The 24,225-nt window shown below is 51.6% G+C and overlaps 1 protein-coding gene across 1 annotated transcript in view; it reads right to left on the bottom strand.

The window, feature by feature from the left end:
- Positions 1 to 24,225, bottom strand: part of CACNA1B (calcium voltage-gated channel subunit alpha1 B) — a 192,163-nt gene that overhangs the window by 76,648 nt on the left and 91,290 nt on the right. Inside the window, exons 16-20 of the mRNA XM_079112735.1 lie at positions 20,037 to 20,154; positions 16,980 to 17,047; positions 14,430 to 14,536; positions 6,717 to 7,529; positions 5,605 to 5,822 (exon numbers count right to left, since the gene is read on the bottom strand). Coding sequence (XP_078968861.1) covers positions 5,605 to 5,822; positions 6,717 to 7,529; positions 14,430 to 14,536; positions 16,980 to 17,047; positions 20,037 to 20,154 — 1,324 coding nt within the window. The remainder of the gene's footprint in view (positions 1 to 5,604; positions 5,823 to 6,716; positions 7,530 to 14,429; positions 14,537 to 16,979; positions 17,048 to 20,036; positions 20,155 to 24,225) is intronic.

Genomic DNA, 24,225 nt, shown 5'->3' with positions numbered 1-24,225 from the left:
ATTAATCAAAAGAAAGCAAGAGTAGACATAGTAACATAAGATAGACTTCAGATCAAAGAAAACTACAGGTACAGGGAAGGACATTCCACAAAGAAAAAAAAAGGTCATTCCACCAAGAAGATATAGAAATCCTATGTGTGTGTACCTAATGACAGAACTACAAATATGGCAGCAACAACTTATAGTCTAAAAGCCGAAACAGATAAGTTCACATTTATAGTTAGAAACTTGAACATCCTTTTTTGAACAATTGATGGGTCTAGACAGAGAGAAAATAGCAAGCTTACAGAAAAACTCAATAATGCCATCAACCAGCAGGCTCTAATTGGCACTTACAGAACGTTCTACCCAAAACCTGGAAAATACATGTTCAATGCCCACAGAATCGATACCACATTCTGAGCCATACAACAAACTTAAACAAATTAAAAAAACTGTAATGATACAGAATATGGTTACTGACCATGAAGCAATCAAACCAGAAATCAATCACAAGGAGCAGGAAATCCTAAACACTGAGCACCTGAACCACACACTTCTACTTAATTCATGAGTTAAAGAAGAGGGTTCAAGGGAAACTTAAAATAAAACTAAACACGAATTAAAGTGTATCATATGAAAACCCATGGCACACAGCAGAAGCGTGCCGAGAAGGAAATGCTCAGAAAAGAGGAAACGGCTCAAACCCATGATAAGCTCCCACCCTCAAGAAACTGAAAAAAAAGCGAAATAAGCATAAAGCACATGGAAATCAAATCAATAGAGTAAAAATCAAATGAAATTAAAACAAGAATAATGGAGAAAATCAATGAAACAAGAATTTGGTTCTTTTTGAAAAGATCAGTAAGATTAACAAATTTCTAGTAAGACTAACAAAGAAAAGAGAGAAGACAACAAATTACCCAAGGAAAAATGAGACAGGGGCTATCACTACAGACCATGCTGACATCAAAATGATCACATGATCCCAACAGCTTGGAGGCTGAGGCAGGAGAATTCCAAGTTCAAAAACCAGCCTCAGCAACTTAGCAAGTCCCTAAGCAACTTGGTGAAGCCCAGTCTTGAAATAAAAAACAAAAAGGGGTGGGGATGTGACCCAGTGGTTAAGCGCCCCTGGGTTCAATCTCTGGTACAAAGAAAAAAAAAAATTTATATGAAGTTATAACAACTATGTACACATCAATCTAAAAACTTAAGTGAAATGTACCACTTCCACAAAAGGCACAAACCACTGCAACTCGTCCAGAAAGAGAGCAAAAACACAGCCCTACAACTGTTAAGGAAGCTAAATTTTTAATTTAAAAATTTCAAAAAAAATGTTTCTTTGACTAATTTGAACAAAAATTTAAAGGAGAATTAACACCAGTTTGATACAATCTATTGTGGAAAATAGAAGAGGAAACAATTCCATTAAATTAAATATTTTATGGATCCAGTATTACTGTGATACTCAAACCAGACCAAAAAAAAACAAAAGGTTCAAAATAGAAAATTACAGAACAATATCCCTCATGGATTTAGAGGAAAAACTCCTTAACAAAGTATTAGCAACTAGAATTGGGCAATATATGAAAAATAATTACACACAAAACCATTAGGGGGTATCCCAGGAATCAAGGCCAGCTTAATATTTGAAAATAAATCAATATAAACAACTATATTAATAGAAGAACACACAGACTCATATCAATTGATGCAGAAAATCATTTGACAAAATCCAATAACCACTCATGATAAAAACTCTTAGAAAAAGAGGAATGGAGGGGAACTTCTTCAACTTGATAAAGAACATCTACTAAAACAAAAACCAACAGCTAACATCATGCTAAAGTGGTGGGAAATAAATGCACCCTCCCCAGATAAGGTGGGAGCAAAGGAAGGGTGTCAGTTCTCTCCACAGCTACTGGGCACCTGGCCAGAAGTGCACAACTGCAGCCACAGGAAGAATCAGAACTTATCTTAACATTTTATTAAAATTAAGAAACCAAATGTCAGAAGCTATAGAATCAACAAAATCAGCAATCAGAAGGAAATCATTCTCTTAAATAATCACAGAGCAAAAATTAAAGAATAGCGTGCAACTCAAGAAGTCAGAAAAGGAACCACAAAGCAGGGCGAGAGGAAGCAGCAGGGAGTAATGAAGACCAAGCAGAAAGCTAGGTTCCAAGGACAGACCTGCAGAGTCACAATGGATTGAAATACTGTGCTCGTGAAAGTCTACAAAATATATAAACCACTAACTAATCTGGTCAAGAAAACAGGAAAACACAAAGACACATAGGATTAAAAACTGAAAGGGGGAAATATTACAAGCCAGAGGGAAATTGAGGGGATAAAAAACATAAATCCCTCCTTTGCTTAAGTTTAAGAAAATAAATTGAAAAACCTAGATCAAATGGATCGTTTCTAAGGAAAATATAATTTCCCAAATTCATCTCAGGAGACTACAATGTTTAATATCCACACAGAAATAGAGAAACTGTCCTTCAAAAACAGACCAGGCATAGGTGATTTCACAATTCTACCACATATCCAAAGACCAAGTAATTCTAGTGTCACCTGAACTGTCCCAGGGGTGGGTGTGTGTGTGTGTGTGTGTGTGTGTGTGTGTGTCTTTAGTCTTGTTGGAGCTGGTGAGGGAAAAGAGGTATATTTTCTCAAAACTCAATATAATGTTTAACAAAGTAACATGGGGGAAACTCCTAGGCAAGATTCCAAATTCAGCTGCCACATTATCAGAATCATGTTTGAATGTTTTTTAAAAGTACAGTAAGCTTCAATAAAGGAGTTAGCCAAAGCAATTGCTTATTAACAGCTATCTTGACCAGCAATCTGGAAAAAAAAATGTTAAGCATTTCCTGTCCTAATATGATAGTTTGTAACTTTTCAGTGTTCAACTGTGCTTTAATTCTTAAGAAACGGGAGGTTTTGAGTTACATGTAATATACTGTAATTTTTGCCATTCAAAATAATGGGAAAGGGCTCAGGTTTATGTCTCCATCGTAGAGCTTTTACCTAGCATGCACAAGACTCTGTGTTTGACCCCAACACCACAAAAATAAGATAAAATAAAATAAATCAAATAATGGAAAATGGTACTCCCATTCAGAACACTAGGTTTCCAGGAATGCAGCAGTGAAGGTAAACAAGCACTCACTATGCAGCACCAATACACAAAAAGGAAGCTGTGAACACACTTCACCTGAAAGCATTGGTCCACAAATCTTACATGAAATATTAACAGCACCCGACTACACATTTAAAAATAAGCAAAACAACCAAGTCAGCTTTACTCTAAGGTTGCAAAGGTAATTCCACATCAGGTAATTCATTGCCATGAGTCTTCATATTTTGGGGGAAATTATGATCTCTATAGATGCCAAAAAGACCTTCAACAACATTCAACAGACACCCCTGAGATCCCAAACCAGAACCATTAGCTTAGTATAGGCAAAAACATGGTAAAGGCACCCTGGAATCCACTTCAGGGTCACCTTCAGGGTATTAGCCAGCACAATCAGACAAACAAGAAAGCCTCACTCAGGAAGGAAGAGTGCCAATAATATTCACGGAAGTTTTAAAAATATACTTGGAAAAAAGCAGAGAATCAACACTGAAACAAACAATTCAAGGATTCAAAGTAGCAGGAAACATAGTTAAAATGAAAACCAACAGCTATATTTCTGCTCCGAGCAGAAGTAATAACAGGGATCAGATTGTCCCCAATGCCCAACAGTAGCAATGGAAACAGCAGACATTCAGAGAACGGAAAGCCAAACCAAAGACTGGGAGAAAACACTTAAAACACCGTATCCAACAAAAGACTTATATCCAAAATACACAAAGAACTCTTAGAACGCAACAACCATGAAATAAGCAACCAACTGGAAAGTGGGCAAAGGACCTGAGTAGACCCTCACTAAAAAGGGACAGAGAGCAAATAAGCACATTAGTAGACGTTCTGTGCCACATGCTTCAGGAAGCTGCAGGTTACAAGGAGACACCACTGCCCATCTGTCAGAACAGCTGAAGCCCCAGCACTGACAATATTGCTCTATGAAGGTGTAGACCAAGGGGACCTCTCACTCATCGCCAGAGGGAATACAAGACAGAGCAGTCATTTTGGAGAACAGCTTGGCAGCTTCTTACAAAATAAGTCTCACCACACAATCCGACCATCATCCTCTTAGGTATTTGCCCAAAAGTGTTGAAAAATGATGCCCACACAAGACCTAATGCAAGTGCCTATAGTAAGCAGTTTTATACATAATTTCCAGAAATGATTCCTTCAATAGGTGAATCGATACACAAACTGTGGTACATCCAGACAATGGAATATTAATTCAGTGCTGAAAAAGAAATGAGCTACCAAGCCAGATAATGGCATGGAGGATCCCAAAGTGCATACAGCTCAGGGAAAGAAACTAGTCTAAAAAGGCTTCACACCATATGACTCCAACACTAAGACATTCTGGAAAAGGTGAAACTACAGAGACAGCAAAAATATCAGTGGCTGCCAGCAGTGGTGAAGGTTGCAGGGGTCGCATCTGGACTCTGTGGACAGGTGGGAACCCTGGGTTCATCCTCAAGCTAATCCAGAGAGAATCAGGTGAGGGGATTGGGAAGACAATGAGTGTTTTTGCCCATGGGAAGTAGAACAAGAGAAAGGACCAGGATCCACTTTCTTCCAAGGAGGCCAAGAGGAAGGGAAGGCTAAGCAAGTAGAACTTGCCACTTTCCACTGTTACACTGATGCAGCCCCAGCACTGGCACTGTGCACTGGCTGGTTGAGAATGCTAAGAAAGAACAGGTGCATGCACCTGGGTGTGGCTATACCTGCAAATGTGGGCATGCATGTGGGCACCTGAGTTTACCTGGTCTGCTCGGGAGCTAAATACCTCACTGGCCTTCCAGGCCTCTCCCTTGTCCCCTTGGGATGTCTCCTCTATACTAGAGAAAGGAAGTCTCCTCCTTGTGCTCACAGAATGCCCATGTACCATCCCTACTGGATGAGAGCCTGTCTGCCACCTGCAGGCCTTTGCCTGGTAGGCTGACTTGTCCACCCATGCCCTCAATGCCTGCTTACTCAGGGTCTTGCACTAGGGAGTAAAGAGGGCAGTTCAGGCAAAAGCCTGGGAAGCCTCAGAAGGCCATAGGGGCATGAGCATGTGGGAGACAGTCACTAAGACCTCCTCCTTACCTACCAGTTCTTGGCCCCTACAAGGCTGTGGCCACAGCCCTTAGCAGGTTTTGTGCAACTACAAAGGCAGTGAACATTTTGCACTTTGTGGTCTGTTTTACTGACAAGGAGGGTTCCCTCCTGCTATGTTCCATGCACTCTAACACAGAGCTTGTGGCTTTAGGTGGCAACTCACAAACACTTTTGGAAGAGAGAAGAATGAAGTTTAACCTTCAGTTTCCTCTGGGGCACCAGAAAGCAAAGAGATATCAAGGGAAAGAGGCTGACAGCAAAATACTTTTTCTACAGCTGGACAGCAGTTTATAGAGGCCAGCCAAGTCTCCAGAAGCTGCCATGGAACAGGAAGGAAGTGGATCACTGGAACTGCACAGTGGGTCCTGCCACTGGTACAGGGAGATACTCACTAGGAGCAACTGTGGTCTCCCCAGGAGGGCCTGCCAATGTCCCTGGGACGTGCACAGTGGTGCTCAGGCCTGAGGGTCCAGTGCCCATCCGAGTGACATTTCTCTGATTGTCTGCATCCTCCGGCTGCTCCTCCACTTTCTGGAGACAGGTGCTGGGCAGCACGTGCACAGGGGCTATGCCCATCACCCCACTGGTCTCCAGGCCACAGTGAGGTTCCCTGCAACCAAAAATGCACAGCAGAGTCTGATGCAGCCCCAAACTTCTATTTCTGCAAACCCCAGCTCCTCATACTTCTACCAGGCCGAGTAAATCTCAGACTACCTCCTCTGCTGCTCTGGGACTTTGCATGGTCTCGATCACCCTGTACAAATCTGTCTTTAGGTACGGAGCTGACTCATCCATCTGTCCCTGGCACAGGACACAGCCCTGCTGGTATCACATCATGTATGTGAAACAGAACTATTTGAAGAATAAATTAGTCTGGAGAGGGATACTTTCATAAGCCACCCCACCCAGGGGCCACCCGAGTGCGCCACCAAGCCAAGACCCAGTACAAAGTTTTGCACATGATAACAGTGGTTCTGCTGGGCTGGTCCTGGGCCCTGGACTCCATCGTTTGTCCTGGTTGGTGTGTGGCCAATCCATAAGTACAGAGACACTGGCCTCAGCCTCAGGCTCCTGCCCCAGGTCTCTTGCAGAGTCACACCTAGGGAGCAGGTGGGCAGCTGCCTGGGTGTCCACTTTTTCATGACTACACAGCATGGCCTTCTTCTATTGCACTGCCCTGCCCACAGCTCCTACACTTCACTGGCCTTTCCTTCCTCCATAGTCCGATTTTCTCTTTCCTCCCCACCTCACTCTATCCCTCCCAGGTCAAGGTGTCCCCAACATCCCATGTCCCCTAAGCCCCATGACTGATGTGGCACCAATGCGCACTGTCAAGTGGTACTGCAAGGGAACTAGGGGTGAGGGGACAGGGGCAACCTGGCCAAGTCACCCTCTCCTACCAGCTAAGACACTGGGGCCAACCCTGCACCCACCACCGAGGGATAGAGGGGGCCTGGCCCCAGAACCATAAGGTCACCAGGCCCCCTGCTGGTCGCTTACGCACTTGGGCTGGTGGTTCCGCATCTCCTTGTCCACTTCTGCCATCTCGCCCTCCTTCTCTGCAGCCTCCTTCTCTGCAGCCTCCTTTTCAGTGGGCTCGTGAACAGACAACACCTTGTGCCGTGCCCGGTGCCGCCGCGTAGGCTCCTCGCCGCTTTCTGCCTCCCTGGGGCCAGCCCGGGGGCCCCGGTGCCGCAAGCGCCTCTCACTCTTGGCAGTGGGCGCAGTACCCTCCTTGCCCTGGTCTGGCCCGTGCCGATGGGCACGGTGGCGCCGGGGCTCGCGCTCCGCGGCCTCCTCCGGGGAGCCCCGCCGGTGGTGCCGCCGACCACTCTCAGGGCCTGGGCCCCTGCTGCGCTCACTCCGGGACTCCTGCGCACCTGCGGCCTCCTTGCTGCGGCTGCGGTGTGGTCGCAAACGCTCCTCCCGCGCTCCAGGCTCCACACTCTCCGCCTTGTGGGCATCAGCCCTGTCCTGTTCGCCCACTGTGGGGGCCACAGCCGGGACCTTGTCCCTGTCACGGTGTCGGTGATGCCGTCGTGGTGGATCCACGCTCTCGGTAACCTCCATGCCCTCGGGTCGGGCTTTGCCCGCTATGGGACCCCGTGGACCTTCCCGCCCTGGCTCCACCACCAGCGGCCGGTCCAAGTGCGTCTTCATGTCTGGCCTCAGATGGCGCGTGGTGGCATAGCGCATCCGCTCCTCCGGGTCCATCTCACTGTACAGCGCCTCGCAGCTGGCCCTCAGGTTCTGCAGACGAAGCTGGCTGGCCCTCTGCTCCCACACGGAGCGCGCCTTGGCCGAATTCTGCTGCCTGCTGTGGAAAGACTGGGGATGAATGTTGGCCCACCCTGCCCCTTCTCTCTGTCTTGCAGGGAAGCCATGGATGAACACACAGCAATGGAGGGATGAAAGAGTGGTCACAGGGAGGAGGGGGAGGAAGGAGAGGCGGCAGAAGCCCCCAAGACCACTGACAGGATGTAGATCAAGAGGGGACTATCCCGAGGACCAAAATTCAGCCCCACTTCCCCTAGTGTCCCTCGGAACCCAGCAAACTGACAGCAGTAGGCTATGTGCATGGTGGGTGGGGAGGGTGGTGCTCAAGGCCACTCTGGAGAAGGTGGATGGTGGCCACAAATCCTGGAGTACAGGGCAATGGGAATGTTAGGCACCTGCAAGAGGTAGCTCAGGCTCCCAGGGCAGGTGGGCTGCTGGCCAGAGGGGTCAAAAAGGGAGAGGGGAAGAACATTGTCCAAATGGAGAAGGGCAGATGGAGAGGCACCCCTGTAGCCCGCCTGGGAGACAGACCCCACTCCAGCACTAGAGCAAAACAGCTCCAGAGAGGCCAGACGGGCAGCTATTCTCCAGGGGCACTTCCTCATTGCACCTCCCAGGAGGAAAGCCACCAGCCAGAAGGAGAATGAGGACCCAAATAAGAGGCTGATGCTGACCCTAAGCAGATGGTCAACAGAGCCTCTGCTGCTCCCCAAGAGGGTCAGCCCTGACTAGAAAGCCACCACCTGGCTCCATGATTGGTCTGAGGTTGGTAACATCCCCTCCCACGGTCACCAAAGCCCTCCTCCTCCCTCTTGGTTCCACAGAGAAGCCCTCCCTCCATCAAGAGCAGAGCCAGACATGGCCGTCGGAGCCCTCCAGACCAGGGTGGCCAGTCATCTAAGCTTGGCCCTCACTGCACAGGCACCTGAAGGCTGTGACCCACCCTCCGCCTCAGCAGCAGGGGCACTTCTGTTCCCATGGCATGTGTGGGGCTCTGCATTCTGGGCTCCTTAACGAATAAGACCACCAAGGTGGGTGACCCAAGCCACAACTTTAACAGGAAGAAACCTCGTCAGAGGCCTCAGCCTTATCCTCCAGCTGCTGGAGGTTTCTGGAGACCTTGGGAGTGGTGGTAGCACCACTAGCAAAGATGGCCATGGAGTCAGTGCTCTGGGCTCTATGCAGCCCTTTCAGCCATCCCTGTACCCATTTCATAAGGGAGGATACTGGGCCTAAAGAGAGGACTTGACCTGCTTGGAGTCCACAGTGAGTCACTGATGGAGCCAGGATCCAATGCATGCAGGTACAGGAGGGGAAAAGAGAAGACACAAGGCTGCAGCCAGACCCAAGGGCACTAACAGCACAGATGCAGCTATGACTGTGGAGGCCAGCTCAGCCACTCCACCCCTGCAGCCAGTGTGCGGGACACCACCACCAGGGGCAGCACCTGGCAAGTATGAAAGCAGAAGAGCAGTGTCGGTGCCCCACCTGGGAGCCCAGGCAGAGACAAGCAGGGTGACGTATGGGAGCCTCAGCTGCCACCTGTCCCTCCCGAGGCACTGAAGTTACATCATCCCCCACTCCCAAGGATGCCCTACAACAGACCCACAGGCCTCCTGCCCCAGCTGGCCCCATCTCTCAACTCTGGATGGCGTGAAACGTAACAGACCCATGACAGGCGCATACCAGGTATGGGAACCCTGGAGGGCTGGTGTCTGGTCACCGCTGCTGTCTGGTAGCAGCCCAACACAGATCTGGACTATGAGCCATTTGGTCAGTGAGCAGGTGGCTCGCTCAAATGAAACCACAGCCTAAGGCTAAGATCAAGTTCTTTATCAAAAAAGATGGGCAGTGAAGGCCATGAAGGACACATGGAGACTGACAGCTCAGGTCCTATAACAGGAGGGTATGGGCTCCACACCACATAACCCTGCCCTCAGCCTTGCCCCAGGAGTGGTCCTCCCTCTCTCAGGAATCACCTCAAGTCCAGCAAGGGGCCAGGTAGTCTATGGGGCCAGAGGGGCCATCAGGCTGGCAGGGCCTCTCATGACTACCCAGAGAGAGTACCACAGTGACCAGCTGTGCAAAGACTGCCCAGCCATCTGCATCAGCCACTGTAGCCCTGCTCCACCAGTCCCTATGGGTCTGTCTGCTACTCTGGGCCCTGATATCACCAGAGACTGACTACAGCTACACACCACCCAGGTGGTACCACTGGGCTTCTCTCTAGATGAAGCCCCTGAGCCCGAATATATATGCAATATATGCACCAAGTCTTTTCTTCATATGTACCTGAGCAGTAGTGCCCTTGTCCTGGTCAAGGTCTCTGGACTTGCTCTTTCTGGCACATAAACTCCACTGAATTCTGCTCAGTTTGGCCAGTGCAGGTCTCTCCTCTGTTCATTTCTACTGAGTTCACAGATAGTTCAAGAACCTGAGAATGGGAACCAAGCCATACAGACCTCTACCGCAGTGTGGCTGGTGACTAATCCAGGCAAGGTCCTTATTAAGAGGGATCTTTAAGGAATCACATGGAGAGGCTGATCCCATGATGTCCTGGTCCCACCTTGCGGGTGCAACCCATTCATACTAGGGAGGACAGCTTAGCAAGGCTGATTCAAACACTGAGGACAATCATAAGGCTCAGAAAGGAGCCCTGAGAATCTCTGTGCTTTGAGGACTCTAGGCTCAGCCATAACTGTTACCCATAACTGTTGACAGTGTGGAGTAGCCCTGATATGAACCACTGATACATGCATCAGCATCTTACTCTACCACTTGAGTCAACCTTTCAAGATCCAGCATGCTTTCTTACCCCATGAGACATCAGGCTGCAACAGCCAGCAGCAACCAGGGCTTGGGGGAAAGCAGGCCAGCTCTATTTTGGCATCAAGAAGGTGCACGGGGCAAGGCTGCTGGGAGCCTCACAGAAAGGGCACATGGCCACTTCCATCCACGTGGCCCAAATGCACCTGACCACTCAGGTACCCTCCCTTGCAGAGCCTCGCCTCATTCTCAAGGGGAAATCCCTGGGGACAAGTCACCCAGGAATATTCTCCAAGAGGAGATGTATCAGGAGAGGTCAGGCGGTCCACTAGTGTGACTAGCTGGAGAGCCAGCTTGGGGTTTCCACGGCTCCACCTGGCCCGTGTGCCATGAGTACCACAGTTGGACAAGAGCTCTGCTCTTGGACAAGGACTTACCTAGAGTCACTGAAACATTCCCCACAAGTAAGGGGAGCTTCAAAGAACCACAAATGTTCCCAGTGAGCCCCAAGAACTCTCTGGGGTCTCCATACAAGACACTGGCCTCATAGGAAGCACAAGAGACCTGGGCCCACAGTGCCCCATTCACTCAGAGAAGCAGATACACCCAAGACACCAGAGTGACTGCACATAGACAGACAGCAGACAAGAGGATGGAGAACAAGAAGGGGAGTGGGAGGAGCTGAGATCAGAAGGGGCTGACTGAGCCTGTGAGCAGGACTCCAGGATGCCAGGGAGTGTGCCCGCCATTCCCAGCCCAGGCTGCAGAAGGCTGGCCTGGAGCTGCCCATGAAGCAAATGGCTTAGGTGGAAAAGCAGAGTCAGGAGTGGTAGGCAGGTGTGCACATGTATCAATCATGGAGCCACATGTATCAATCATGGAGCCACGGATGGAATATCGTAGCAGAGCGACTCACGGTGAATCTACGCTGGAGACAGATGAGCTGCGAGATACAGTACCTCGAGTTTGCTTTACAAAACTGCACATGCAAGAAACAAAACATAAACAGAAGTGAGAAAAACAGAAAGTCCTGAGAGTCACTGGCAACACTGGCAGCCATGTCAGTGCAGGCGCAGGCTGCAGTGTGCATCTGGGCAGGAGGCCAGAGACAGTCCATCGGACAGGCACCAGCTGAGACCTCGGGGCAAAAAAGAGGTTGAGAACCAATTCTACACATGCAGAAAAGAAACTAAGTAACACAGCAAACCCTACTGATGGCTAAAAGATGAGAACCAGTTATTTGGCGGGACCCATTCATCCACTATGGCTTGACCCACACTGCTCTGATAAGTGCCTTGTGTTAGGGAGAAGCTGTTGCCACTTTTCCCACAATTCCACCCAGCCCTTCCCCTGTGATGCACGCCGACCCAGAGATGCACAGACAAGAGAACCAGGAGGCCACAGCTACCCTTACCTGACATGCTTCTGGGGGCCCTGCTGCCTGCCCCACCTGCCTTCCCAGGAACTGCTCCCAGGCCCTCAGCTCCCCAGGCTCAAGTCCAACTGGTTTCAGGTCACCATGACCTCTCCAGGAGCAAACCAGGCTATGCCACCAGCCCAACTTCCCTATGGATATAACTCCAATCACTTCCAAGTGACTTTGTAGCAGCTTTTCCAAAACCAACAGAGAAACCAACATCTCGTAACAGCCATGACCTTCACCCTGGCTGTCCCAGGGAGGGCCAGGTGGGTTTCCAGTACCTCCTTCTCAAGGCCAAGGTCTTTGCACAATTCTAAGGCACACAGAGCAGCTCTCCTACCCATCAGCCCCAGGTGTAGACAGGTGTGCGTGACAATGTGGGAGCATCGAGATGATGAGTGTGCATGAAAATCTAAGACTGTGAGTGTGTGTGAGTAAGTGTGACAGCGTATTGTGAATGTGTGTGTGCAAAGCCGCTCAGAAGCGCAGGTGAGGGCAAGAGTGCCACGGCCGACAGCCCTGGGAAGACAACGTCAAGCTTCACAGCCCTCCCCCGACCCCCGATCCTGACATAGCTGCCCCTGGGCGACAGACACAGACCCGATCCCAGAGATCCCACACTGTCCACTGCCACCCAGAGTGCAAGGTCCTCTTGCACCTGGGGCACCACACAATGTCCCCGCAGAGCACCCATGGCACAAACCATGTGTCCAGGTGTGGGGAGCAGGGTCGGGGAGCACTGGGAGCTGCATTCCCACCTGGTCCAGCATTAGGCCACAGAAATGAATACACAGGCATCTCCAGCCCTCAGGGGCCTCAGCAGGACAGGTGGGAAACCCAGCAGTAGTGGCCCTCATACCCAGCACCCATGCACAACTGGGGATAGGCCTCGTCCAGTGTAGGCCCTCCCTCATGCCCAGGAGGTTGATTTCTGCAGGATCACACTCAGGACCTCTGCAGTTAAACCAGATCACTTGTCATTCACCAAACATAGGCCACAGCTGCATCCCTGGCAGGGCCTGAAGGACCCACAGTCCATCCAAGAGGTGACACAGGCACTAATCCTGGACACTGCCAGCCCTCACAGATATGAGGGCTGTGACCCTGACTCTGGAGCTGGCACCTCACTTGGGACCCTCCTGAGGCAGAACACCTGTGGGTCCCAGGAGAAAAGAAGCACTTTTTCCACGCAGAAACAACCACAGTGCTCAGACCAACAGCTGGTGTCATGTGTGGCCCGTGCCTGGGGTGCCTCGTGCCTGCACACAATGTCTCCAAACAAGGACTGTGGTGGCGGAAGAAGAATGGTCTAGACCTCTGTCTGGTGGCCTGATGCACCCTCAATGGCACACTTCTCTCTACAGTCTCAGCTGGGTGGACGTGAACACTCTCCAGCACCTGCATGGGAATGGCAGCCGTAGAGAAAGCCGGGCCCAGGACACTCACTCACCCCCAGGAGCAACAGAGAAGGCAAATGCCAAACAGAAATGTCACAAGGCCACATGAGGCCAGGAACCCAACAAGCCAAATGCTGCCCACACCCACCCTCTCTAGTAGACAGCACCGGCTTGCAGAGCTCACGTGCAGGCCACGAACAGGGAGCCTGAAGACCACTGCAGTCTCAGGCCAAGTTATCGAGTTACACTGACCACCTGACCAGACAACTGGACTGGCCAGTCAATGAAACAGAACAGAGCACTGAGTTACCCAAAAGCCCCACGTCGGCTGCTTTGTCCTCAGCCTGCCTGGCTGGCTGCATGGTCCCAGGAGGTGGGGGCCAGGGTTGGGAGCAGCTGCAGTCACTCCCAAAGGATCCTTCCCAGCACTTCCTGCTTGGCTTAGAGAGAGGTCCTCTGCAAACGCCATCTTCCAGGGCCTTCCCGAGCATACGTGCATGCACACACACACACACACACACACACACAAACCGCCTCACAGAACACTCATCCGCATGCCACAAACACTCAGCAGTACAGGCATGTGTCGCCTCAGAGGTGCCACGGCTGCCTGGCACGGTACTCAGTGGCAACAGAAAGGGAAGGATCAGCATGAGAAAGGTGGGTGGTGGGGTGAACGTGAAGCCAGGCAGCCAACAGCTGCAGAGCCAGTGGTCTGAGATCAGGCACAGCCAGGCTTCTCTCCTCTCCCTAGGCCGCAGCAGCATGTGGCACTCTGCCCAAACTCTCTAGTCCCTTAAAGTCCTTAGCCCCCCACACGTGCACTGCACTGTGCCGGAGGTCCACAGGAGCCAGCCCTGCCCTGCACCCATCCTATCTCATCACAGAAGCTCCCTGACCCCTATCCCAATACCAAACACTTAGAGATGTTTTTGGAAGCTGCATCAAGTTCCAGGGCTTCTGAGGTGCCACCTAGAACCTCTTGGCTCACCAGATACATTTCTAGAAAGCTGTGTATAAACTCCATGTGCAGGCTCCTCACCCCAATCGACTTCCAGTTTTGCCATGAACCTCCCTGAGACCTCCTGGTGAGTAAGCACTGTGGTTGAGCCAGTTCCATTCGCACTGTGAGCAACACACCCAGAAGACCCTGCCCATGCTCAGAATGGAAGAATGTCACAGAGCCCAGGGAGCCCAGGGAGTCCTTTGTTCCGGGCTTCATCTAACACAGGTTCAGGGCTGAGCTGTGTCCTCACCAGCCCCAGCTAATGCAAGGGGTGCTCTGAGGAAGCCTCTGGAATGGGGGCCTGGTGTGACCCAACCACAGCCACCCACAGTCTGCTCCCAGGAGCCTTACGCAGCAATGGAGATGTTGGCAGCAGACATGGGGCTGACTTCAGCCACTTCCTTGGCCTTCTGCAGAGCCAGCTTCTGATTGGCTGCTTCTTCCATCTCTTCTTCATCCTGTGTGAATAACAGAAATACTTGTCCCTCAGAGTGTTGTCCCACTCCAAGGCCATTAGCTTCCCCTCAGTGCCCCTCCCGCCCTCTGCACCCATGGGACGGGGTAACCGCCTCTGTGTGAACATCGTTTCCCTAGGAGCAGCACACAAGTCCAGGGCCTCCTCTTTTATGTCTGTGGCTCAGAGGTGATAGTCTCCAGTTCCCTGCCTCAGTGCCCTCTGGCCTATGCCATCTCCCAGTGTGCTCTCAAGCTGATGACCCCATACCTAAATGGACACCCTGATCCTGAGCCCAGCTCAGATACCAAGTCACTACCTAGACATACCTACCTGTTTATACCATGCACCTTAGACTGGCTTATCAAGTCAAATCTTCCCCTTTTTATCCTTCTTCCCTCCCAGAGGCACCTGTCACATCTGAACAAAGCTGGCCTGTCACAGGACTTATGATGAGGTGCTAGCTGGACACTGCGAATAAGGGCAGCCACCAGCAGTTTTCAGTGGGGTTACATCCCACTTTTGAGCTTTTCTGACTGGACCCAGCAGATAGCATCTTTATACCCATTCCCAGCTGTGGCGATGAAACTCCTTGTGGCTCTGACACCAGGGCTAGGAGTGTGTGTGTGTGTAGGCACCTCTGCCCCTGCCTATGAAGGGGAATGGACAGCTGGACAGACACTCTGGCTAAGCAAAACCAACATGCTGTGTTCCTGTGCTCTGGGCCCCAGAAGGAAAGTTAAGACCTCCACACTGTGAATCTGGACATCTGGGGCCACCATGGCCCCCCCAAACTCCCCAAGTCCAGGCTCATCTGGCTCCAACAGTCTTCAAAATGTCCTTAGATCTGCTTTTAGGGACACAATAATGGCAAAAACTAAATCCCCTGGTAGCTGCCTGAAAATGACCACCATAGAAAAAAAGAGACCCTTATACTTCATACTCAGAGATGAGACAAAGTTGATCCACCACACAGAAGCTTAAAGAGTGGCAGCCTGGGGACTCAAGCTCATCCCGACCCAGGGACAGCTGGTATTCACATCAACCATAACGAGCAGCCCAAGTTCACACAGGCCCAGAAATCCTAACACCAAGGACAACTCTGTGAATCATTGGTTCCCGTTGCCCAGCAGCCCAGCCCCAATCTCAGCCCACACTAATGACAGCAATGGGCAGGCCAGTGGTGCTCCTGAGTCCTCAGGAGCCAGAGGCCAGAGCAAAAGAGAAGTCCAGACCCACAGGCAAAGCCAAGACCCAGGCCTGGGGTGGGAGGAAGGAGACTGAGCTGAAGCAAAGAGAGGCTCGTGGGCCTGAGGCAGGTACGCTGCACAGGCGAGGTGAGGGTGGAGTAGGGATGCCTAGGGGTACATGCTCAGTCATACCCCCTCAGAGACCTACACTGCTGATGCCTGCAGAGAGGTGCCTGTCCCTGCCTTCCTCAGCCCAGGACCAGACAAGCACTGGACCACAGTGACCAGACTGGGTCGGTCTCACAGGTATGCACAGGTGCAAGCACAGGCAGACGTGTCTGGGCATGGCAGCCCCAGCTGAGGAGCATGCAGTGTCACACACACAGCAGGTGCACAGGCAGGTACACTCCACCTACTGTGCATGCTCTTGGGATATTTGCAACATGGCACATGCCCCACCAGGTGGCAGTGCCCTCCACGCTGGAGCTGGGAATCAAATCAAAGCAAGTCTGAGAATGTGACAGCAGGTGGACCTGTCACACTGTCCAGAGCAGTGGAGGTGAAGATGACCTGGTATGGGGCCATATCATCTGGAGGAAAACCACAGAGGGAGAGTGTGTAACCACATGCCCCACTGGGCTTGGGGATGAGGTGAATGTTGAATGGCACCTGCTGGCCCTGACGGCCAAGAGGAGGAGCTGTCCTGCTGTGGCATAGATGTGCTAAGGCTTCGCGACCAGTTGTTCCTACCAGCTCCAGCCAAGTCCAGTGTGTGAGGTCAACCCCACAGGTGTCCCCTCACTTCCCTCCAGGGTTGTCAGAGCAGGACATTCTCCAGGGCCCACATCCTGCATCCCTCTCTTGACGGAACACCACCTCTCCCCATCACACAGTTGTTCAGACTGGTGCCCCCCACCGGCCCTCACCCTTCAGGTGGCTCTCCTGACAGCCTGCCTCTCTTCCCCACACCGCATCCTGCCTGTGAAGGCCTTTCTTCACAGATCTTCACAGATCCTGGGGGCCTGCTCACGTGTGGGCCTGCCTTCCTGTCTCTCCATACTTCCACAGCTGCAATCCCTGACACAGAGCCCGAGTCCAGCATGACCATTCTTCAGGACCTTGAGAGACTACCCTCGACACACAGGGTCCCAGCCCAAGACTTGGCCCTCCTCATGACTCTGCAGCCTCATCCAGAGTGACCTGGACTGATCCCCTGCCCTTCTTGGCACCCAGGCTGCAGGTGGCATCCCTACATACCTTGGTCAGCTCCTGGGCATTGGCAAGGTTGTCCACAGCGATGGCCAGGAAGACATTCAGCAAGGTGTCTGGTTGGTCAAGCTAAGGGAGCTCTATGCCCCACACTGTCCCACACAGTCACACCATGGTTGCCTACGGAAAATAGGAGGCCCCATCTCCACAGATCCCAACAAGTCTCCCACCTCCTTCCCTTGGCATCCACCGACCCCCTCAGACAGCATGGTCCCAGACACACCAGCCCAGTCACCAGGCCAAATCTCCCTGGTCTCTGCTCCCACAAACCCCTCTGCCCATCCATCCTCCACTCAGCTCCTTCCACCCAACCTCTCCTAATGGGCACATGGACCTTTCCTCGCCCCAGCCTTTGGGAGCTGACATTCTAGGTCCAAAGCTTAGAAACTGTGTTGGGGCAATATGCCTTTGCCTCCCAGAGAGGGCAGACTGCCTGCCTCTGTCCCCACCTCTCTCTATTCCAGTCAGCATGAGAAGCCTTGCAACAAGCTTGAACAGGCTGCAGCTGGGTCCCCACGCCACCCAGTCCTGTGAGCAGAGCCCCCCAAGTCAGATGGCAAACACACACACCTGAGACCAGCCCCTTCCAGGGCCCAGCGGGGCTCACAGACCCCGGCCAGTCTAACCCTTCTTCTCAATTCCTGTTCTAACAGGAAGTTCTGGGCACTGCTCCCAGAGCCAGGAGGGTGCACACAGAGCTCCCAGTACCCAGTACTGCCCGCCCTGAGTGGATCCCAGGGACCTGTGCTGCGGGGCTGCCACCACCCCTTCAGGAACGAGGAAGCCAAGGCCAAGGGGGTCCTGCAAAGCTCTCCAGGACCTGGCCCTACCACGAGTCACCATGGTATCCGTGCAAAAGGAGCCCTTCTCCTTGTGCTGGTGCCACCTCTTCCCATTGCTCATCTCACTACAAGAACTTCTGTGATGATGTCAGGCCCCTGCTGCAACGAGCGCTGGTCCTGCCAGTTCCTGACGTCTCAGCTTGAGTCGGCTCGTCTGGCAGAGGCCTCAGTAGTGGCACTGCTGGCACACTGAGCTGGGTGACCCTTGCTGTGTATGTTGAGCAGCATCCCTGGCCTCTGTGCGTGCCGTGCCAGCAGCCCCTCCTCACAGTCAGGGCAACCAAAACTGTCTCTGACTCTCAGGTGCGACTGGGGAAGGCTGCCCCGAGAACCCTGAGTTGTACAGGCTTGAGCCCTTTTCCCCAAAATCTAGCAGTTCACCCTTGCCCAGGCCTCTATTTTCTGGGGGCTCTGCCCAAATTGCAGCTGGCCAACCGCAATGACCTGGGTAGGTCAGGGCCCTCTCTGGCTGGACAGGTACCCCACCCCCTGAGACTCAGGGCAGCCTAGGGCCCAGGGCACTGCCTCACAGCCAACCCTGCTCAGGGCTCCAGTAGAGCCCACACGACAGGATGCTGAGGCCAGGCTGACCCCCAAGCAGGACACCTCCAGGCACTAAGCACTGCCACACCCTATAGAAAACATTCCATGCCTACAGCAGGGCTAAGGGCTACAACCTGGAGACCCCCCAGAGCGACTATGAGTACAGCAAGGAGCCACTCTGATTGGACAGGGAGGAGGACCCTGGTGGCCAAAATGCCTGGCCTCATCATGGGGTCAGGCGCCACCGTGGCAAACCACTGCTCTGTCTTGGAGTGGTGGTGCTCCCCACTGCACACTGGCCTTCCCTCTGAGGGAAACACTGCAGCCTCCTTTCCTCTCTGGCAACCATGGCTGCACTTCCTTGCCTTCACATGGGGTAAAGGCCTCCCATCTCCAAAGCAAACGCTGACCCTCAATCCCTGGCTCTCCCAGACCTCACACTCAGTCTCAGGGGAGGTGGGACTCCTGACCTGGGGCTCAAGGCCTGAGCTGTGACCTGAAAGCCCACACTTGCAGACGTGAGTCCCTATGGGGGCTAGCCCCAGAGACAGAGAAGAGGATTCAGGGGACAGAAACGAGGGAAAGCAGAGCAACACCGGGAGGTCTGAGAAGGCCAGACAGGGTGAGTGACCAGGTGTATGGAGGTCAGTCACGTGCAAGAAGGTGAGAGGTGAGTAGAGCAGGCAGGTAGGCTGTGGGGTAACTCGGTGTCTGTCTCCAGCTCAGAGCTTTCTCCCAGGCTCCACAGAACGTTATGCCACCTCAGTTCTTAAGGTATACAGGCACGCCCCTGCAACATGTTGGAAGCTATGTTCTCAGGGCCCAGCCCAGTCCTGCTCCGTCTGACACTGGGCTAGGGTTTTACACCCTTGGGGCTCAGATGGCCAGGTGCATTCCAGAGCCAGTGAGCCCTCCTTGGCCTGCCCTTTCTACCTCAGCTACAGTTCTCCTGGCCCTCAACCCGGCTGGCATCATGAGCCCCATATGGTCTCTGGATTTTCCTTGTCCCCAACCTGTAGAAGAGCTTGTCCCCTACTGCTGGCCTGCCTTGGCCCTGCATACTTGCCCTCTGGCAGGAGACCCTAAAGCAAAACCCAGTGCTATCAGTCACAGAAGCCTTTCTCTGCATCTCTCTTCACATTTTCAGCAGGGGAGTTTTTATGACCTATGTGCCAAAACTTAATCAAATCAAATAATGAAGAAAACCTGCTGTCCCGATGCGCTAAGCCTCACTTCCCTGCAAGGTCCCCAAGTCTACTCAGAGTGTCTTCTGAGTCACGGCAGGCCTGCCCCCTGCCCCACCCCCAGACGCCACGGACAGCACCTTCGAACCCGGTGCCCGTCACCTAGAGGACGCTCATCACCCACCCCTAGCTCTGAGAGCATGCAGCCAACACACCACCCGCCTTCCCAGAGGGAGGAGGAGGCAGCCATGGGGACGCTCACCACCCCACCCCTAGCTCTGAGAGCATGCAGCCAACACACCACCCGCCTTCCCAGAGGGAGGAGGAGGCAGCCATGGGGACGCTCACCACCCCACCCCTAGCTCTGAGAGCATGCAGCCAACACATCACCCACCTTCCCAGAGGGAGGAGGAGGCAACCATGGGGAAAGCATGCAGAGTGCTGGCCACCTGCACGCCAGCCCCACAAAAGGATACAGTTTCCAAACAGCGTCAGGACGATGAAGTAAAAGGAGGAGAACATGCCTTTGCTCACTCCACCTTGAGATTCAATCCCATGGTACATTACTGCGTTCCAGTCCTCTCCTGTTAGGATCTACGGGAGGAGAGAGCACCACAGGCCTGGCTGCCTCAGTCCAGGCACAGGGTAGGGCCCATGCACCCATGCAGGCCTTTAGACGACGGTGGCTTTGAAGGCACAGAAGCCCAGAGACCTGCAGAGAAACCTCCTGAAGGGCATGACTGCTGACCATGAAAAGATAACCATGATCTAGGTTTTCAGCAAAAGTGGAAAGGCAAAGGTGACCAAAGGCCAGGATGATGGTGGGCAGGGGAAGCAGCGGGGCAGAGTCTCCCCAACACCCAGAACTGACCGTGCCACAGATTTACCATTGAGGAAGCTGTGGGTGAGAGAGGGGACAAGCCCTGCCCACCAGGCACATACAGGACAGGATCAGACCACAGGTCAGTCCTACACTTGCTGCTGGCATTCAAAATGCTACTGTCGAGCATGTCGACACTGCTTTCTGTGTTGACACACAAACCCACTTTTCCATAAATTGCCACACCATTTCCTTCTGACTGCTCACCCACTTCCTTCCTGAGAGCCACTTCTAGGTTTTGCTACTAGGTCTCTGGGGCACATGTCAAAAGTCTATCTAGAACTGGCACTGCTGGGTAGGAGGCTACCCATATCTTGGACTTGCAGACATTTCCAGAGTGACCCCCAGCAGGGTGGGGTGATTTCCGCACACCCTCATACCGTCCTTGCTATGCCAGTCTGCCAGCTCCTGGTCAGGTAGGGGGTCAAGGCTGGACCCCTCTCCAGTCCAGGCCATGGGATCTCTCCCACACCCTGCCTTTCAAACCAGCCACATGTCCAACAGGGTTTTCTCTGACTGGCCTGAGACTCCCTTATGCATTCTTGCACATACCAATCCGTAATCTGCACTGTTCATTGAAAATATCTTCTTCTATTCTCCTGTTTTTACTTAGGTATTATAAAAATATCTCATGTAATCAAATGTGTCTGCCTTTTCCTCTATGGTTTCTGCTTTTTACACCTTGTGGAAGAAATTTCTCTCTGTCCCAAGGTCATATGGATATTTCCTTTGAATCATTTAAAGAGTGATTTTTCCACATTCTGAATATTTATGGCAACGATGATCTAACTTCTTCCTGTATGGAAACCCATTTTCCCAGACCCATTTACTGCACCCTTCCCCCAATTTCTACTGTGCCTCTCTAACACAGCCTCGGGTCACAGCCCGGGCATGCTTCCGGCCCCCAGCTGTCCTTTGGACGTAGGTCTCACAGGCACCATGCCATCGCATGACTGCAGCCTTGCGAGTCTGGACATCTGGGCAGGCAAAGGCCTCCTTCTATGGCTGCTCCCGCACATTTCCCTTGCATGTTCAGAGTGCTGTCAGGCGCCGGGCCTGGGACTCTGCCCACAGACCTCCCATCTGTTCTGCACCTTGCTCGTCCACATTGCCTTGCACGGCTCTGGGTGGACGGAATGACTTCTTCCCTCCTCTCACTGTGAGTAGGCTAGTTATCACTCGTTCCCTGAAGGCTAGGAAAACCTCACCTCATAACCAGTGGCCCAGGGCAGCAAGCAGAAAGATAGAAGCAAGTTCTGACTATTGACCTAATTGAAAATGGTTATAAAATGTCCACATTTTTCTTTCTTCTTAAGTAATTTGGGTTTTCAAAATGCATATTTCATCTACACTTTCAAATCTATTGGCACAAAAAGTTGTCAATTTTAAAAATACACCTTTTTTTATAGTTGTGACTCCCATTAGGGTTAGGATACTTGTTTATTTTTAGCTGCTCTTTTGAAAATTGCATCTAAAATCACAGATTTTCTTCTAAGTATTGCTTGAACGTTTATCCCGTAAGTTTTGATATTATTGTTCAGTTTTAAACATTTTATATGTCCACTGTGACTTCCTCTTTACCCCAATCCTTCCACTTACAAATCTGGGGAAGATTTCAAGTGACTTTTATTAATAGTGTCTATTTATTTAAATGACAACAAAGATGTCTCTGCAGGGTAACAATCGTTCAACACCTGTAGGAACTTCCTGGATGACCAAAGACCAAACATGTGTGCCCAATAGTGAGCATGCCACTCACTGCGGCTGGGTACATGCTGTCGGGGGTCTGCTTGCTGTGCCCAGGATCTCTCACCACCTTTGCCTTTCAATTTAATGAAGGCTGGCACAGATGTGCTGTGAGACACTCTCCCACCTCACCCAGGACTGTCACCGCTGCTGCAGGTGCCCGGGGTCGCTGGCGGCCAGGTGCATCCATGACCGCAGCCTCGGAAGCAGCGCCCTGCCCTTCTCTCCTCCTCCTTCTGACCTTATGAGTCCTCTTCCTGGATTTCTGTGTGGACTGCACCAGCTGTCTTTTGGTCAGCATGTACTTAGAGCTACCTTTTTGTGACCCTTCATTTTTAAAATCGTTATTTTTAAGAGTTCAGAAAGGTACAGTGAATGACTTCACAGACCTCTGTGCACCCATCATCCAACTCAAGAAACGGAACACCCAAAGGAGGCTGAAGCCCCTTGGCTGACCTCCACAGACCCCCCCACCCGAGCCCTGACTGTGGTGGGGTCTGTCACCCCACGCCAGCTTTCCCATCTACTTTGTGCACCCCACAGATGACACAAGACACACTTTATGCTTCCCTCCTTGCTTAGTCTCGTGTGCTTTGTATTCTTCTGAAGCTTGGTTATTTCATCCAACACCGTCTGTGAGACTCCTCCATGGTGGTACATTTGGCTCTCTGTCCTGCATCCCCCCATGCACAGTACTGCACACACCCACTGCAGTCAACAACGAACGTTTCGGGTGATGTCTAGTTGTTTTTTTGTTACAATGAACACTGCTGCTGTGGCCTTACACGCCTCAGGCAGAGACTTCCCTGAGCACACACTGAGGACAGGAACTGCCAACTGTGATCCTCAGTGTGGACATCACAAAATCCTTCCCATGTGGTTCCACCAGCCCAATGGTATAAAGGATCCCTCATTTCTATTCTTCTCTGAAACTTGATATTGTCAGATTTCCTAAGTTTTTGCTAAAATGACAGGTGGGAAAGGTCGTCTCATTGTGGGTTTAATTTGCAGTAAAGCTGACTAGAGTCTTTACAAGTTCATTCAGCAGCCCAGTTTCCCTTCCTGTGAGTTACTCATGTATATCCTAGGACACAGTTGGTCTTGTCTTTTTGACTTTTGGAAGTTTCTACTACGTTCTGGAATACTCCTGTTGGTGTTCACCTGTCTTCACCTGTCTGTGGGTGGGGTTTGTTTGTTTTTGCCTTATCTGATTTGCCCATCCCTACCTGGGTGGTCCATGTGCCTCACTTCTTGAAGCCTTCCCTGCCCTATGGTCACTGTGATGCACCTGTCCTTCTGGACAAGTCTGCTTTTCACACTGGTCCAGAACTAACTTTTTCTCTGGTACGTGGTAGGAGTCCAGTTCACATTTTTGTGCGTGGACAGCCAAACTGTCCCACACCCTTTGCAGTGACAGCACTGCAGACACACCCGGTGGAGAGCACGAGTCCCCAGTACTCCTCACGCGACCCTGAGGGCACTTCTGCAGAGGGTTCAGTGACCTTTTCCAACCATGCAGGGTTTTCTTCCTCAGTCCATCACTGCGATGAGTTACGTTTATGGACTTTCTAGTGTCATATTATCTGCATTCCCAGGAAAATTCTAGTTCGTGTGTTATAAAGGTAGGTCCTGGCAGCCTGGGTCCTCCAGTGCTTTCCCCCGTTTGTGAGTGGCCTGCATTTCCCTTTCCGGTGCTGTCTCGCTTTGTCTCTCACATCCAGTATCTAGACTCGTGACACCAATGAGGAGGTCTCCCTTACATTCTCTGGAGTAGTCTGTATAAAGTTGGAATGACTTTTTAAATAGAATTCACTCAAAACTATCTGAATTTGGTGGCTTGGGTATATTTTTGACATTCAACTTCTGAAGTGGTTCAAGTCTCCTACTTCTTCTTGGGTATTTTTTCTTCTAAATCATCCACTTAAATGCGTGTTTTCAGTGCTTTCTGCAGCCTTCCAGAGGTGGGAACTCTCCACAACTGAGTCTGAAAGTGTCTTCTGTTTTACCCTCACACTTGGTCACAGCTCTCTGGACCCAGT

The sequence above is a fragment of the Sciurus vulgaris genome (assembly GCF_902686455.1).
Source record: "Sciurus vulgaris genome assembly, chromosome: 15".
In the NCBI taxonomy this organism is placed as follows: Eukaryota; Metazoa; Chordata; class Mammalia; order Rodentia; family Sciuridae; genus Sciurus; species Sciurus vulgaris.
Note: the sequence above shows the minus strand (reverse complement) of the source record. Positions and strands in the feature narration are given on the sequence as shown.